Source organism: Microtus pennsylvanicus, chromosome 2, assembly GCF_037038515.1.
Source record: "Microtus pennsylvanicus isolate mMicPen1 chromosome 2, mMicPen1.hap1, whole genome shotgun sequence".
NCBI classification, from domain to species: domain Eukaryota; kingdom Metazoa; phylum Chordata; class Mammalia; order Rodentia; family Cricetidae; genus Microtus; species Microtus pennsylvanicus.
The window spans coordinates 108,842,101-108,859,672 of NC_134580.1; the positions used below are offsets into that span (position 1 = coordinate 108,842,101).

At 51.1% G+C, this 17,572-nt stretch overlaps 1 protein-coding gene across 7 annotated transcripts in view; it reads right to left on the reverse strand.

The window, feature by feature from the left end:
- Positions 1-10,018: 10,018 nt before the first annotated feature.
- The window catches only part of Ubox5 (U-box domain containing 5), a 41,745-nt gene continuing 34,191 nt past the window's right edge, over positions 10,019-17,572 (reverse strand). For 6 of the 7 annotated variants that reach the window (XM_075962182.1, XM_075962179.1, XM_075962180.1 and 3 more), the window contains 2 exons: positions 14,217-14,378; positions 10,019-12,067 (listed from right to left, as the gene is read on the reverse strand). In XM_075962182.1, the coding sequence (XP_075818297.1) occupies positions 11,859-12,067; positions 14,217-14,378 (371 nt within the window). In that variant the 3' untranslated portion in view covers positions 10,019-11,858. The remainder of the gene's footprint in view (positions 12,068-14,216; positions 14,379-17,572) is intronic. The other variant, XM_075962178.1, reaches the window with a different exon arrangement.

Here is a 17,572-nt window from a genome sequence, read left to right on the forward strand (position 1 = left end):
TCCTTTAGCCTTCACAGCCTCCTTTCCTCGGCCACCAGAAAACCCCTCTGGACTTGGACACAGACTAGCCAGCCCATTCCCTCTGGACTGTGTGCACAGGCCTGGACCTTCCAGCTCCCATAGGCTCCTGGGTATACCAGTGTGCTTCAGAGGAGCTCCAGAGGACTGTTTGGCCTCTGCCTCACCAAGTACAGTGGGGCCCGGGAGCCAAGGTGGCCTCTCACACTCAGTCTTTTCAGGAATGACTGTTGGCACCCGAGGCCTCTGTAAGAGGCAGCTGATAGGAAGTCAAGTACTTTGGCTTCTGTGTCTCGAAGCTTCCTGATTGGGCAGGTCACTCCCAGCACAAAGTGATGAAGTAGAGTAACAACGGCATAGGCACAGGTTCTGAGCACTGAGTCACTGACCGTGAAACTCAAGTGCTTGTGTCGTGTCGCGGTCATGTTACGCAACACGGCGCTGTATTACCAATGTCCTCACTAAGAGAGAAGAGGCTGTTTTCCAGAGAGAAAACTTCCTTGGCCAGAAGAAACCCTCTTCCGCTTACGGATGAGAATGAGCCTTAGGATAGACTGTTGTCCTGCTCATTAGTGAGGCGGATGCTGCAGGGGCAGGGAGGGGCAGATGCCTGCTCTGTGGCCTTATTTACCTTCTCTGGGCTTCATTTCCAAATTATCATCTGAAAGCTGATGGAACCTGATTGAAAGACACAAGTCCAGGGACCAGTCTAGGGGTCTCCAGAGCCCTTGACCAGCCATGTGCACCAGGGATGTCATTCTAAGGCCCCTTGGAGAATGCCATGCTCTGTCCCTGGGCATGGATGCCAAAGGTTCACTAGACCTAATCTCCACCTTCTCAGTATCTCTGCTGGCTAGAAAAGGTCCCATGAGCATGCTGGCTCTTCATCTCAGATACCCCACCCCACGTGCGGCATGGACTCCCAAGACACCTCGAACCTTCTATATTTCCCTCATAGCCTGTTTTCCCCAAATAGCTTTTTTTTTTTTTTTTTTTTTTTTTGAGACAGGTTCTCATTCTGTATCTCTGGCTGGACTGGAAATCTCTAAGTGGACCAGGCTAGCCTCAAACTCACAGCCTACTCTGCCTTGGGAGTGTTGCCATTAAAGATATGAGTCATTATGTCTGTCCCACTATCTGTCATTCCTGTTCAAGTCAATATTTACTCTGTAACTCCCTCCACTCAGATTCCTGCCCAGACCAGTCTACCGAAACTCCTTTATTATGACCATAAAGTGTGCTGCCATTTTGGCGGGCCCAATCGTGTCTTTATTCTACACGGCCTCTCCCAGCAGAATTTCACACGATGGAGCCGTTGTCCCTTTTTACAGCACACTTCATCTGGCTCCTCTGGCATGCTTTCCTGGATCTTCCAGAAAAATTCTTTCTGCTTCCCTTTCTGGCTTCACGTTGGCTTCTACACGCTGGAACATCCCAAGACCTGGCACCGTGTCCCTTCTCTTCTTCCTAGGGTATCTTTATACTTTCTACAAATGAATGATGTACCAGTTCATGTCTTCATTCTGAGCATCTTTGAACCGCCCAGTGACAGCTCCCATTGGCCTGGAATCTGGCCTTATGACTTTAACACAGTTCGATGTAGCACCTGGTTTGCTTCCAGGGTTCCAATCTGCAGTGGTGTCATGGTTCAAGTAGCCACACCTCCCAAAGCTTAATACTCACTGTCCCGTCTAGAGCATCTCTCACTGTAAATCATGCATGCTTCTGTATGTCCATATGAGTCCAGGAGTTCCTAGAATACAGGAGAGGGCATCAGAGTCCTTGGGGCTGGAGTTCCAGGCAGTTGTGAGCCATTGAAATGGGTGCTGGGGACCAAACGCAGTCTTAACCTCTCCAGCCCCTCGTTCCTTTTACTCTTTCCTGCCTTGGGTCTGTGTTGATGGGGTCCCAGCTGGTTGATACCTCCTCTACCCTGAAGTTCCTCCCTTCCTCCCTCCCTCTCCACCTGCACCTCTCTCCTTTCTGCGGGGTGGGCATGTGTGTTTGCATTCCTCCTCCAATGAAAGCCCTCGGACATGAAGGACACCATCATCTGTTTTTATTACTATACTGGAAGCTTTTGCCAAACGGTGGGTTTTTCAGTTCTAGAAAAAATGAAGGGAGGTGGGAAGCCCTGGGGACCAGCCTTAGCTCTCTGGGGCATTGCTGTGTGACCTGGGGCAAATCAAATTTGTTTTCAAGGTTACTTATGTGATGTCCAGCCCCACTTCCTCCCCCACTGGAGACTTGAGACTCTGTCCATGTATCCTGGTCTTGCTCTGTCGCTGAATTTGGTCTCGATTCTTTTGTCTTCACCTACCCCGGCGCTGGGATTTCAGGCGTGTGCCACCGTGCCCAATTTCACTGAGGTCTAAGAAAATCAGGTGAGGTGTTCTAGGGTAGGGCATTCAGTTTTTCTGTCTTGTCTTGTTTGTTTTTCAAGACGGGGGTTTTTCTATGTAGTCTTGGCTGACCTGGAACTCACTCTGTAGACCAGATCCGCCTGCCTCTGCCTCCTGAGTGGAGCGCTGGGATTAAAGGCGTGCGATGCCTGCCTCTGCCTCCTGAGTGGAGTGCTGGGATTAAAGGCGTGCGCCACCACTGCTCTGTCTGTCAGTTCGAGGTCAGCCTGATCCGCAGAGAGAGTTCCCAAACAGCCAAGGAGAAACCTCCCTCGTCTCAAAACAAACAAACAAACAAACAAATAAAACAACCCCGCTTCAAAGCAAACAATTAAAACAAACAAGCACTTCACTGGTGGGGGCTGGAGAGATGACTCAGCAGTTTCGAGCTCTTCCAGAGGACCTGGGTTTGAGTCAATAGTCAGCAGTCACTGGACCGTCTCTCCAGTCAGGCTGTACAGGGTTTTGGTTCATTGTTTTTGCTTTTGGTTTTTTGCTTTTGGGACAGGGTTTCTGTAGTCCTGTCTTGAAACTCACTATGCAGACCAGAACTGGCTTTGAACTTACAGAGACCCTACTGTTTCTGCCTTCCAAATGCTGGGATTAAAAGCTTGTGCCACCGTGCCATGTCCTTGTAAAACAGAGTGTATTTATTGCATGCATTGGTGTCCCTCACGCCTTTAATCTCAGCACTGAGGAAGCAGAAGCAGGCGGACCTCTGAGTTTTAAGTGTACATCGAGGGTTTTAGGACATGCAGGGGCTGTAAAATGAGACCCTGTATAAAAAAAAAAATTTAAAAGTTTGCGGCTTCAGCTTCTGCCAACAGAGCTGCAGCAGCTGGGTTGGGCCACATCCCAATCTCCCTGTGGGTTTCTAGGAGGAAACTTTGAGGGTTCAGACACTGTAGCTCATCTCCCTTGTCTCATTAGAGGTGACCTCTCTGAGGCAATCACACGCAGGAGCGTGTGGGTTTCTAAGAGGAAACTTTGAGGGTTCAGACACCGTACCTCATCTCCATCGTCTCATTAGAGGTGACCTCTCTGAGGCAATCGCACGCAGGAGCGTGTGCCCCGGCATCTCATTTTCCGTGTTGCTCATGGTCTCCTTCCCCCCTTGCGTCTCAGGGGCAAAGCTCCCCCGTCTGAGCTCATTCCCCCCGAGGGAGGGGGAGGAAGGCAGGTGAAAGGGGTCCTCTCCAGAGGCTCCCAGCTTGCGAGACAGGCTAATTACAGACTTCCTAATTAATGAGCCAAGGGGGTACATTTCATCAGCTGAGTCATAACTAATGTCTGGGTCTCCCTCTGGGCCCAGAGAGAGGGCACCAAGAATCAAGGAGGTTCCTGGGAGGCAAAGGCCAGCTTGGGGCTGCTATCTGACCCATTTGATTTTCTGCATTTATCCTTCTCATTTTTTTTTTTGAACTTATTTTTTTAGGTTCATGTGTGTCTCTATTTGATGGCAGGTGCCTTGAAGAGGTATTGAATCCTGAGGCCGGAGCTACAGGTGTTTGTGAGCCACCTGACATGGGTCCTGGGAAGAGCGGTGTGTTCTCTAACCCACCGGGCTGTTACTCCAGGCTCCTGCCCTTCCTCCCCCACCCCCTTTTCAGACTTATGTATGTGTTTTATGTGTATGAGTGTTTTGCGCCACATGCGTGCTTGGTGCCCACAGAGAAGGGCCGCAGATCCCCTGGAAGTGGAGTTGGCTGCGGAGCTCTTTCTTCCCAACCCCTTTTTGAGACAGAGTCTCATTCTGCAGCCCTGGCTGGCCTGGAATTTGCTATGTAGACCAAGCCAGCTTGGACGTCATAGGGCTCTGCCGGCCTCCGCCTCCAGAGAGCTAACACAAGAGCCAGTTGCCGCTGCGCTGGACAGGCCTTATTAAAGCCCAGTTGGGAGTCACCGTAGTCCAGCCTTCTTTGTCATGGGCTGTTTCTGGGATGGCTGTCCCCCAATCTGTCCCCCATCTCTCTCCTTCATGCCTTCAAGTTCCACCAGGGCCACACAGGGTTCACTGGGCATCAAGTGACACACACTTTCTCTGCCAGACTCTAGCCCACCTCATCAGGATCCTGACACCCCAAAGCCCTAGACGCAGTCTGAGGACCTTCCCACACCCTCCCACTGGTGAGTGCGCGGTGGGTGCTCTTCCCTTCACACTGGAGCCAGGAGAAGGCCGACTGTCATGAGGCCTGAAGCCGACTCTGCAGAGGGCCTGTCTGGGGAAGCATCTTTATTCTTTGCACCAAGAGGTGTAATGGGAAAAATCTCAACACTGTTCTGACAGTGGGTCATGTGGTTGCTCTTCTGTGTTTAAAGTCTGCTGGGCCTCTTGTTCTTCACGCAGGGTCCTGTAGATCAGTGATTCTCAACCCTTCGGTTGTGACCCTTTTGGGATGAATGATTCTTTCACGGGGTCACCTAGGCCCATCAGAAAACACACATTATGATTCAGAACAGCAGCAAAATTAGTTATGATGATGTAGCAATGGAAATAATTTATGATTGGGGTCACCACAACATGAAGAACGGTATCAAAGGGTAGCAGCCTTAGGAAAGCTGAGAACCATACTGCTCTAGACAGGGTGCCAGCGGCCGTCCACCAGATCAGTGTAGGCAGAGCGGGTCACACTTCCTCACATAACTGAGTCTCATTTTACTCCCCAAACTAGAGTTGATTAAATAATTCATATAAACCATCTACCACAGAACCAGGACATCACCTCAATACATTCCTCTTCCTGCGTATGTGATGCTGGGAATCAAACCCTGGGAGGTGCCTTCAGCCCTCCTTTAGCATTTTAATACAAAGTTGTTTTTTCTTTTTCTTTTTTTTAAAAAAAACCATGGATGCCCCTCAAGGTGTTCATAATTTCCTAAATATATATAAAATCATATATGTCACCTTTTCTTGAGTCTAAACTGCAGTCTGGATGTAGATAGTCCCTCCAGGTAATATGACTCCACGTCCCCCAAAGGACCAGATCAAGCTGCCTACAATACTTTCTGGTAGCAGAGATTTTTTTTTTTAAATTTCCGCCTCCTCCCAGCCTCCCATTTCCCTCCCCCTAGCAGAGAATTTTTATAAACTTTCTTTTTCTATTCTAATTTTTAAAAACGTATGTTATGTGATGAGTGTTTTGCCTACAACTATATCTGTGCACTATTTTTGTGCCTGGTGCCCTCAAAGGCCAGAAGAGGGCATTGAATCCCCCTGGACCTGAAGTTGCTACACATGGCTGTAAGATGCCCCATGGGCATTGACCGAGGTCCTCTGAAGAGCAGCCAGTGTTCTTAACTGCTAGGCCATCACTCCAGCCCCTATACTAAATTTTTTTTTTGTTTTTGTTTTTGTTTTTTGAGACAGGGTTTCTCTGTGGCTTTGGAGCCTGTCCTGGAACTAGCTCTTGTAGTCCAGGCTGGCCTCGAACTCACAGAGATCCGCCTGCCTCTGCCTCCCGAGTGCTGGGATTAAAGGTGTGCGCCACCATCGCCTGGCTCCCTATACTAATTTTTAAAATTAATTTTGTTCTTTGATAATTTCATACATGCATATAATGCATTCTGATGACTCTCGCCTCCATCACCTCCCTCCATCCTGTCACCACCCTCCCCCTCCACCCCTCCCTCCATCCTGTCACCACCCTCCCCCTCCACCCCTCCCTCCATCCTGTCACCACCCTCCACCCCTCCCTCCATCCTGTCCCCCCTCCACCCTCTCCCTCCATCCTGTCCCCCTTCCACTCCTTCCCTCTATCCTGTCCCCCCTCCACCCTCTCCCTCCATCCTGTCACCACCCTCCCCCTCCACCCCTCCCTCCATCCTGTCACCACCCTCCACCCCTCCCTCCATCCTGTCACCACCCTCCCCCTCCACCCCTCCCTCCATCCTGTCACCACCCTCCCCCTCCACCCCTTCCCTCCATCCTGTCACCACCTTCCCCTCCTCCCCTCCCTCCATCCTGTCACCACCCTCCCCCTCCACCCCTCCCTCCATCCTGTCACCACCCTCCACCCCTCCCTCCATCCTGTCACCACCCTCCCCCTCCACCCCTCCCTCCATCCTGTCACCACCCTCCCCCTCCACCCCTTCCCTCCATCCTGTCACCACCTTCCCCTCCTCCCCTCCCTCCATCCTGTCACCACCCTCCCCCTCCACCCCTCCCTCCATCCTGTCACCACCCTCCACCCCTCCCTCCATCCTGTCACCACCCTCCCCCTCCACCCCTCCCTCCATACTGTCACCACCCTCCCCCTCCACCCCTTCCCTCCATCCTGTCACCACCTTCCCCTCCTCCCCTCCCTCCATCCTGTCACCACCCTCCCCCTCCACCCCTCCCTCCATCCTGTCACCACCCTCCCCCTCCACCCCTCCCTCCATCCTGTCACCACCCTCCCCCTCCACCCCTCCCTCCATCCTGTCACCACCCTCCCCCTCCACCCCTTCCCTCCATCCTGTCACCACCCTCCCCCTCCACCCCTCCCTCCATCCTGTCACCACCCTCCCCCTCCACCCCTTCCCTCCATCCTGTCACCACCCTCCCCCTCCACCCCTCCCTCCATCCTGTCACCACCCTCCCCCTCCACCCCTCCCTCCATCCTGTCACCACCCTCCCCCTCCACCCCTCCCTCCATCCTGTCCCCCCTCCACCCCTCCCTCCATCCTGTCACCACCTTCCCCTCCCTCACCCCACTCCAACCCTCTGCCAGTCTCAGTCTCCTCAGATTCACAACTTTTGGGTTGGGTTTTTTGTTTTATTTGTTGTTGTTTTGAAAGCATTTCTCTGTGTAGCCATGGCTGTCCTGAAACTCACTCTGTAGACCAGGCTAGCCTCGAACTCAGAGATTCATGTGCCTATGCCTCCTGAGTGCTGAGATTAAAGATCAGTGTTACCAAGCCCAGTTGGCATTTTCTGTTTGGTTGGGTTTTTTTTTTTGAGATAGGATCTTGTTATGCTGCCCACTCTGATCTTGAATTCAGGGGCTCAGCGGAACCTTCTGCCTCAACATAGGCAGCTGGGGCTATAACCATGCCCTGAGGCAGCAATTCTTTCCATATTTTCCATTAGAATTTTTAGGTTAGAATCTTCGAGGGAAAGTGACTAGGTCATGCATCTACGACTTGGCTAGCCTGTCACATCCCCTCCCAAGAGCCTGTACCCTTTGTGCTCCCTCCAGCAGGACTTAACAGAGCTTGTGAAGGCCCCGCTCACCCACAGGCTGGAGTTAAAACACTGCGACTTCATCAGAACCAGTTTGCCTCTCTTTGACAAGTTGCTCATTCTGTTCCTTTAACCATCCTCACCCTTCCAGTGATTCTCAAACTACTTACTCACATGTTGAAAAGTCCACTAACTGACTTTTTTTTTCCCCTTCTGAGACAGGGTTTCATGTAACCCAGGCTGCCCTCAAATCTGGTATACAATCAAGGGCAACTTTGAACTTCTGATTCTCCTCTCTACCGCCTGACTGCTGGTATTAAGGCCATGTGTCTCCACGTCCAGTTTATGCAGTGCTGGGGATGGAGCCCAGAGCTTCGTGAGCGCTAAGCAAGCAGTCTCCCTCTTTATCGGTGATGTCACCTTTACACTAATTCTCATACCCAATCAGACTTCTGTTTCTTTAATCTATCATGGATTAGTTCTTCCAAAGACAGCCACGCCCGGCTCGGGGCTCCGCTTATTGAGCACACTGCAGTGGACAAAGGGCTGAGCACTAAGCTAGACCGGGCCTCAAACTTCAAGCTTTTCCTGGTGACTCTGGCTGTTCTTCCAGTAACCTTGATAGGAAGAGGGGGCAGGCGTTTGTGCACAGAATAGCTTGTACGCATGCTCTATCTACAGCTCTTGGGGCTGGAGAGGTAGCTCCGGGGTTAGATGCTCTTCTTCCCAGCACCCACTGTCGGCTGGCTCACAACTCCCTAGAACTCCGGTTCCAGAGGATCTGATGTCCTCTTCTGGCCACCACGGAGTGCATGTGTGTACCCACACACTTAGGCACATATAAAAGCCCTCATATTTTCGGCTGGGGTTGTGGCCTCGTAGTAGCTTACTTGCCTCATGTGCCTGAGGCCTGGGGTTTGATTGCTCAGCATGGGTGCCCAGTGGGGTTGGCTCCCTTTAGAGAAGTGTTGGAAGACACAACACCAACATGTTTGGTGACCGTAGTGCCGTTTTGTTGCTAGGGGACACCAGCAGCGGGAACAAGCTGTCCCCTCCTCCACCTTCACCCCTGTGCCCTCAGATGATGAGGGTGGCGTGTGGGGTGAACACTTGCCTAGAATGAGACCCTGGGTGTCATCCAAAGAATGGGGTAGGGAGCAGGGGGCAGGCAGAGCCACTTCAGCAGGTGGAGCCCCAGGCGGTGGTCAAGGGTTAGTATAGAGTGGGGTTCAAGCCAGCCTGTACTCTCCCCCCCCCATTTAGGGGTGTCCTGTCCTAGGAGAAAGGTTTCTATGAGGCGACAGGCAGGCCGGTTTCACTGTTACATCTTGGCCTTGTGCTGTGAGCATGCTGAACTGTGACGGCAGAGCTGGTTCTGTATTCCAACTGTCCAGACCAGGAGCTTACATGAAATGTGGCTTCTCTCTGCAGCACAAGGGCTGGGAATACAGGGATGAGCCATGACACCCAGATTCTAAAAGTCAGTAACTGAAGCTGACTGTTCTGAACTGTGTGGCTTTGGCCAGTCCCCAGCCCAGCTCTCCCCAAGAGAAGACGCTGCACGTGCATGAGGCCTCGAGGCCAGGTGAGAAGACAGCAGGTCTCAATGGGGGCAGAGCGGGGAAGCTGGGGGCCAGGCCCTCCTTAATCCCCACAGGAGCTCTGTGGGAGGCCAACCCACAGAATCCCCACTCCTACCCCGGTGGCCATCACAATGGCATTCAGGACGGCGTCACAATGGCACTGGCAGTGGGAGGCTGCTTTCTTTGTCTGCAGACCTAGTTACAGGAACTCCAGCGTCAGAAACCCTGTTTCTCGAGGGCATGGAAAGGAGCCCAGCATTTGAGTGGCCTCAAGATGGAGACCCATAGGAAGAAGTCGAACAGGTGTGGGGCTGGGTGTTCCAAATCAGCCTCGGGAGCCCAGAACTGCTGGGCCCAGCTGCCCCCCTGCAGGGAGGAGGGGTTCTCTTTGAGCAATGAGCAGCTGCTGTTCTTTTTCCTGGCTGCCTGGTTCTTCTATTTCTTCTGCTTCCAAGACTAATTTGGACAGAGCCTCCCTTCCGCCTGCTCAGGGGGTGGCTGAGGGTCAGAGCCTCGGCCCCACAGGACAGCTGATCAGGCCTCACCTGCTCGCCTAGGGAGTGAAGACCCAGAGCTTATGGTTGCTGTGGCCTGTCACCTCAAGCTGGCCTGCTTCTGGTTCAGAAGACGAGAGGGCAGCATGTCTGCAGCTGGTCTCCAGCCTCGCACCTCCACTGCCTACATGACCCCATTACCAGGCAAAGACCAGGACAGGAAGGCTGCCTGATGAAGGCGAAGCTGTGGCTGAGTCTTCTTGGTCAGTGGAGTTGAGCTCTGCATGTTGACTGGGAAGCTATTTTATGCCTGGTCCCAGGTCCAGTCTCTAATGAGAAATAAAACACCATGGGGCCAAATCGCGTATTTCTTTTTATTTTTGTGTCTTTGAGACAGTGTTTGCTACAGAGCCCAGGCTGGCCTTTACGCTTGCACTACACCAGGCTTTCATTCTTGCGTTCTAGGGAAGAAAACCAGAGCTCTGTGGTGCTGGCAAGGGTGGGGGTGGGGGTCAGATCTTGAAGAGAAAAGCTTAATCATATTAAGGGTATGGGATGATTCCCCACTGGACTCAGGCTAGGTCCTGCCCACCCCAAAGGCTTTCAGACCTTGTCCAACAGAGCAGGACAGACACCTCTGGTAGAGCTGCAGAGTTCTTTGGGGGCAGACATAGCTCCCAACACTCACACTGAGGGGTAAAGGCTGAGTGAGAAGTGGGCTACTCCGGAGACCATGAGAGGTTGTGGGGAGGTTCTTGCCCCAAGCCATGCCCTCTGTAGTTGTGCGGCTAAGGACAGAACACATGGCAGGGCAGCTCAGACGTGGAGTGGCGGTGTGCAGGGGGCCTGTCCGTGCAGACCCTGGTGGTGTGGTGTGTAGGAGAACGAGGTGACAATCCCCTACTGGCCACCTCCGTGGAAAAGTCCCCCGGGAACTCTGAAAGCAGATTCCCTAAGCCTCAGGACTGAGCTCTGGGCCACCTGTAGGAACGAAGAACACGTGGTTCAAGGGGCTGTGATTTGTCTCAAAGACAAGGTGGAGCCTGCCTGCAAGGGGTTGGGGACAGTGTTGGTGACCTGCATAGATATCCTTCTAAGCTGGAAGCTCTTGACAGTGAACAGACCTGTATGGAATCCTTGTTTTCTTTGGGACTCCGTAAGGTTTCATTTTAAATGGGGGGAAAAATGTACCCTCAGGAGCAAAAGAGGTGGTTCAGAGAGTAGAGGAGACTGCCACAGCGCTAATGACCTGAATTTCAGCCCCGCGACCACATAGGCTGGGGAGTGAGCCAACTCCTGAACTGTCCTGACGTCTACAGGCACACCATGGCACCCACGTGCCCATGCGCATACACACAATTTGTTAAAAACGTGGCCTATAAACCAGTATCTTCCTGCAATGGGCTACATAGAGAACAGGAATCTCCTTCAGAGAGTGGCTCCAGGAGCAACCAGACACACTCTGGCACCTGGCCTGATAGAAGCCACTGCCCCTCCCCTGGCACTGACATACCCATGCCAGACAGATCTAAACCACTGCCTGACAGCTGGCAGCAACTGCACATGGCTGTCCTGTCCCGTGTGCCAGGAGGAAGCCTCAGTGAATGTCAACTGCCATTTTATTAAGGCTCCAAGTGTCTGCAGGGGAGGGGGGACACATGGCTAAGTCATGTGCCCTACCATGGTCTGCTTCTGCGTGACCCTGAGGCAGAGAAGGCTGTATGAGGTCCCGAGTCACAGTCTACTGAGCGCCATCCACAAAACTCCATCAGAAGGTTGTGTGCAGCCAGGTGGTGGTGGTGCACACGTTTAATCTCAGCACTTGGGAGGCAGAGGCAGGTGAATCTCTGTGAGTTTGAGGTCAGCCTGGTCTACAGAGCAAGTTCCAGGACAGCCAGGGCTGTTACACAGAGAAACTGTGATACAGACACCATGGTACCGGGGTAGTGCTGCTGAACAGTCTGGCTCTGGTTGGAGAGTGGCAAGGTAGGCCAGGGAGAACAGGGATGTCCCCCCAGCCCAGCCTATGGCTTTATTATCCTGTGTTGTCTAAGCAGGAGGGGGTGTCCTGACCCAGCCCTCGTAATACACCATGAGGTGCTAAAAGCCAGGAGAGAATAGGGCCACTGGGATCCTGCTCTTGCTTCCTTCACCTGCAGGTCTCCCACAAAATGGGGCTTCTTCAGTTGAGGCTGGTCCCTCAAAAATGGACCCGCAGCACATCCTGGCTGGCGACTGGCTGCTGGCAGGCTGCACACATCATGGGCTGGGAGCGCTGCTGCTCACTCAGGCAGGGTCGGCACAGGAGGTGGCCACAGTGCAGCTGGTACACAGGCTCCTTCGTGCAGTAGGAGGAAAACGCTCTTTTGCAGGAGGCACATGCTGGACCACAGACACTCCTGGGGTGCTCTGGTGAGTCAAAAGAACAAGAAAGGGTCAGGTGAGGCTGTTCCTCAGTCAGCTGGGAACTGGCATGCCTCCCTTCTGCCATCTTTATCAATCTTGGTGCTGTCTATGAATGCTTAAGAACTGGCTTCTAAATGCAGTGCATGGGAGCAGACAAAGTGTATACTCCTCCGCCAAAGCTTACCCTGACAAGATTAGCTGCAAGAAGAGGGAAAAACACAATGTGGCCCAAATATCAGGGTCAGAACAGTCACGGTGGAGGGAAATCACCAGAGGGGCACTTCAATCTGTCCTTCTAATCCCTCAGCTCCTTTCTGGAACTGCCCTGGCCTGGCAGTGAACCTGAAGATTCACTACAGATTCCCTTGATGTGATCCAGAGGAAAGGAGGTAAGGTCTACACCATAGGACAGTGGGGCTTTGATTCATACCATGTGAATCTTAAGAGGTGGAACACCTCTGTGATCGTTAGCTGTGAAAGACTCTGTGTAAGGACGGTGGGGATGCTGAACACAGGAGCTGCAGGCAGTTCACAGGGCTGGGGAAGAGGATTCAGGATTGGTACTAGGGTGTTCTTCAGAATCACAGCAAAGAAAAGCATAAAAGGGCTGATGAGATGGCTCAGTGGACAGAAGGACTTCCTGTCTGATGACCTGAGTTCCATCCCTGGCACCCACAGTGGAGGAGAACCAACTTCTGAGAGTTGTCTCTCCACCTCCACATGTGTGCTGTGGCACGTGTGCACTATGTACAGGCACACTCACAAATGAGAGCATACAAGGACCTAATCATGAGTGAGGACACTGGAGCAAAAACGGACTCCTATGGTGAAAGCTTGCCAAGTGGAAGACAGGCTCTTTACCAACACAGGCTCAGAGGGTGCTGGAGGAGAGCTTTGAAAGCAGACAGTGCAGGTCAGAGTAGCTGGAGATGCCAATGAGAAGGGTCCCAGCAGCTGTCAGGGAGGGAAGGAGAGGAAGGGGTCACGAGAGCAGCACTAGGTGAGGGCTCTCACTGGCAGGAACTCTAGCAAGGGAAACTGAAAAGAAATGGCGGAAGTCAGGGAAGAAGCTGCATCGTCTGAAGGCCAAAAGAAAGAGAAGGTGGGTAAAGGCGGTCAGGCTGGCCAATCACACCCCTGGATGCTGCGAGGACAAGCAGCCGTGAGACTGGCAGTTTTCCTGGGCACTTTGAAAGACAATAGTTAGGAAGAACCAATCAGAGTAGGGAGAGTGTGATGGAGACCCAGGTGACAGGAGGGACGGGCTCTGCACCAGCAGGAGCAATCAACAGCCAGCCTGAGCAGCCCCTTCCGGTTTCATTTTGTCCTTTGCTTAAAAAAGGGGACTGGGGAGCTGGAGAGCTGGAGAGATGGCTCAATGGTTAGAGAGCTCTGGTTACTCTTACAGGACCCTGGGTTCAGTTTTAAGTACCCACATGGTGGCTCACAGGTATCTGCAACTCCTGTTTCAGGAGATCTGACACTTTCTTCTGATCTCCACCAGGTATGGACATGGTACATATACATACACACAGGAAAAACATTCATACACATAAAATTAAAAAAAAATTAGTCAATTCCTCACTTTGTATCTACCTTACAATATGACCCTAGATTGTTTTGTTGTTGTTGTTGGGCAAAATCTGGGCCATGAATCTACCTCTGGTGCTTTTCTAGTGCAATGATGAAAATGTTACCAAGAAGAGAGAAGATGACCTCTGAAACCTAAACCTTTCTTCATATGGAGATGAAACAGCCCAGATATCAGACGAAGGGAAGGTCAGGACCATCAAAGTCCCAGGAGAGAACTATGTAGTCTACCAGAGCCAAGTGTGGTGTGCACCTTTGTAATCCCAGCACTTGGGGACTGGAAAGTTCAAGGCCAGCAAGACCCCATGTCAAATAAATCAAAACAAACCTACAGTAAAGGACAGTCAGGCAGAGTCCACAGAATGACAGGGTCAACTAAAGATCTTGCCTGTGCTGAGTCCCATTTCCAGGCAGCCCCTCAAACCCTTCTGGAGAAGACAGAGAAAAGCTCTCTCTCCAGAATGGGAATTACAATAAGCGGGCTGGCTATGCAGACCCACAGCACACGAAGACTAGGCCCAGCATATTCTACAGGCAGATGCTAGGGCTCACTGAGGATTACCGTAGCTGGTGTCTGGCCTTCTGGCAGTACTGCTCCCTCTTGTGCCCAGCTGCTGGAGCTGCCCCTTGGAGAGACGGGCAGTAAAGGAAGGCATAGAGCCAAGGGTGGAAGTCAAGGCGATTTCCAAACTCTGCGACAGCTTCTGCTCATGGGACACTGGACCTGTGGAAGACACAGAGATCATGACATCCAGGAAGGCTCAGCAAAAGAGAGACGGCTACTCATACTTGGAAGACGAGAAAATGACTCTTCCAACTTCAGACATGTGAATATAAAGAAAACCTCTTCCTGTGTCTCCCAGGACTGTGAAGGCAGAACAAAGAGCCAAAGTCCTGGGAATCCTGCCGCCTCCCCACCTAAAATGCTTTCAAAGCTTGAGGCTTTCTCTAACATTCCCCTAAACAAAGTGTTGTGCAGGACAGAGCCATCTGGAGGCTTTGATACAGAACTGCACCTCCTTTTTCTTCCTTCCCTCATTCATTCTGTGGTGCTGGGGATATAGTCCTGGACTTGTGCCTTTCAGACAGCCACCCTACTTCTCAGCTACATCCCAAGCCCGTGTTACATTTTGAAAGGCCTGCCTGCTGGCCCAAGAAATGATGAGACAGCAGACACCAGCTCTGCACAGTACCCACACTCTCTATTCTCTGCCTCAGCGTACTTCCCTTCCCTTCCCCCACCCCTTTCTTTGAGACAGGGGTATCACTATGTAGCCCGTGCTGGCCTCAAACTCAAACTCATGCTGATTCTTCTGCCTCTGCCTCTTGAATACTGGAAATACAGGCATTTGCTACCATACTTTTCTATTTAAAAAAGAAAAGCTAAGTGGTGGTGGCACCTGCTTTTAATCCCAGTACTCAGGAGACAGAGGCAGGGGAATCTCTGTGAGTTCAAGGCCAGCCTGGTCTACAAAGCAAGTTCCAGGACAACCAGAGTTGTTAACAGTGAAACCCCGTCTCCAAAAACAACAAACAAACAAACAAGCTCAAGCACTAGGGAAACAGCTCTGTTAGCACAGTGCTTTCAGTATCAGCATGAGGAGCTGAGTCTGTTCTCCCAAATCTGTGTCAAATATCCAGGAGCACTGATCACACCTGTAATCCCAGTGCTGGGGAGACAGAGAAAGGCAGATGCCTTGAGCTTGCTGGTCATGCAAGCCTGGCAACCCAAGTTCAGTCCCCAGAACCCACAGTGGAAGAGAATAACTAAGCCCTGCAAGTTGTCCTCTGACCTACACACACACAGCATGGTACATGAGTACCTGCGGGAGCATGTGAGTGCGCGCGCACACATACACAAAATACTTGTGAGACGGAGGTAGAAGAATCATAAATTCAAAATCATCCTAATATAGAGAATTCTGGTCCAGCCTAGGTTATATAAGCCCCTGTCTCAACAAAAGGCCGTCTCTAAAACTCTCCATTTAAGCTGGGCAGTGGTGGCACACAACTTTAATACCAGCACTCGGGAGACAACATAGATTTCTAAATTTGAGGCTAGTCTGGTCTATAGAGGGCAGCCAGAAAAAAGGCAATTTTTCTTGATTAATAACTGATGTAGGGGCCCAGGCTACTGGGGAGGCTGCTACCCCCGGGCAGGCGGGCCCTGGTGGTAAGAAAGCAGTGTGACAAGACATGATGAGTAAGCAGTAAGCAGCGCAGTGGCTTCTGTTTCAGTTCCACCCCCAGGCTCTGCTCTCAAGTCATTCAGGGCAGTGTGACCTGAGAACTGGAAGATGAACCCTTTCCTCTGCAGGTTTTAGTCATAGTGTTTAATCCCAGCAGGAGAAATCTAACTAAGACGGTGACTGATCCGACACTGATGATCTGAGCTCTAACTCCGAAAGCTGTTATCACAACAACCCACAACAAAAAGCTTGTAATTGATCTTAGATTCCAAACCCCACTAACTTTTACTTTGCTTCAACATGGCATTTAAAATCTTACTGAGTGAAACAAAGTGGTATAAACCTGTAATTCCAAAACCGTAAGTCAGAGGCAGGAGGGCTGTCCCAAATCTGAGGCCAACCTTGTTTATAAAGTGATTTAGTTAAATGCCAATCAGCACGATGCATTGTAACGGTGATTCCAAAGAAAAGAAAGAAGATAAAGAAAAAGCCAAAGATCTGACCAACTTTGATTTTTCTTCTGGTTGGGTTTTAGTTTTGTTTGATTTGGTTCTTTTGACACTGGTTCTTAAGGTGTACTCCTGGCTGGGCCAAAACTCATCATGTAGACTGGGCTGGCCTTGAACTCACATAGATCTATCTGCTTAAGTGCTAAAATAAAGGTTTGTGCTACTATGCCATGCTCTAAGTTGCATTATGTTTATTTTAAAATAAAATTGTTTTATGCATATAAATGTTTGCCTGCATGTATCTTTGCCTGGTGCCCACAGAGGCCAAAAGAGAGTCAGATCCCCCGGAACTGGAGTTAAAGATGGCTGGAGCACCCATGTAGGTGCTGAGAACTGGACCCAGGTCCTCTGCAAGCAGGTAGTGCTGTGTACTGCTGAGCCATCTCTCTAGGTCTACATCCCAAATTCTATTTTCAAAACAGTCTTTGCCATAAGAGATCTAGAGACAATTTTCCTAATTAAGGCACTAGAATTTCTGCTCAGGTGGTGTCAGATGAAATGACACTTTATATTTCTTTCATTTTAAAAATTATTTATTGGGCTGGAGAGATGGCTCAGCGCTTAAGAGCACTGACTGCTCTTCCAGAGGTCCTGAGTTCAATTCCCAGCAACCACGTGGTGGCTCACAACCACCTATAATGAGAACTGGTGCTCTCTTCTGGCCTACAGGCAGGATACTTGACTGACTGACTGACTGACTGACTAAATAAATAAATAAATCTTTAAAAAAATACTTATTTAGTTTTATATGTACGTATGTGCACCCATCTATGTGGGTTTATGTTTACCACTTGTATGCAGGTGCTGGTAGAGACCAGAGGCCATCAGGTCCCCTGGAACTGTAGTTACAGGAGGATTTTTAGTCCCCCTGATGTGACTGTTTGCCTCTGGAAGAACTTTAAGTGCTTTTAACTGATAAGCCATCTCTCCAGCTCCAATCTTCCTTTCTTTCTTATCTGCCCATCTTTTACAAAAATAACATGTCAGCTGGGCATGGTGGCTGTACTGGCTTGGTTGTGTGTCAACTTGACACAAGCCAGAGTCATCAGAGGAAGGAGCCTCAGCTGAAGAAATGCCTCACTGAGATCCAGCTGTGATCAATAGGGGAGGGGGGAGGGCCCAGCCCTAAGTAAGCCATGGGGAACAAGCCAGTAAGCAGAAACCCCCTCCATGACCTCTGCATCAGCTCCTGCCTCCAGGTTCCTGTCCTGTGTGTGTTT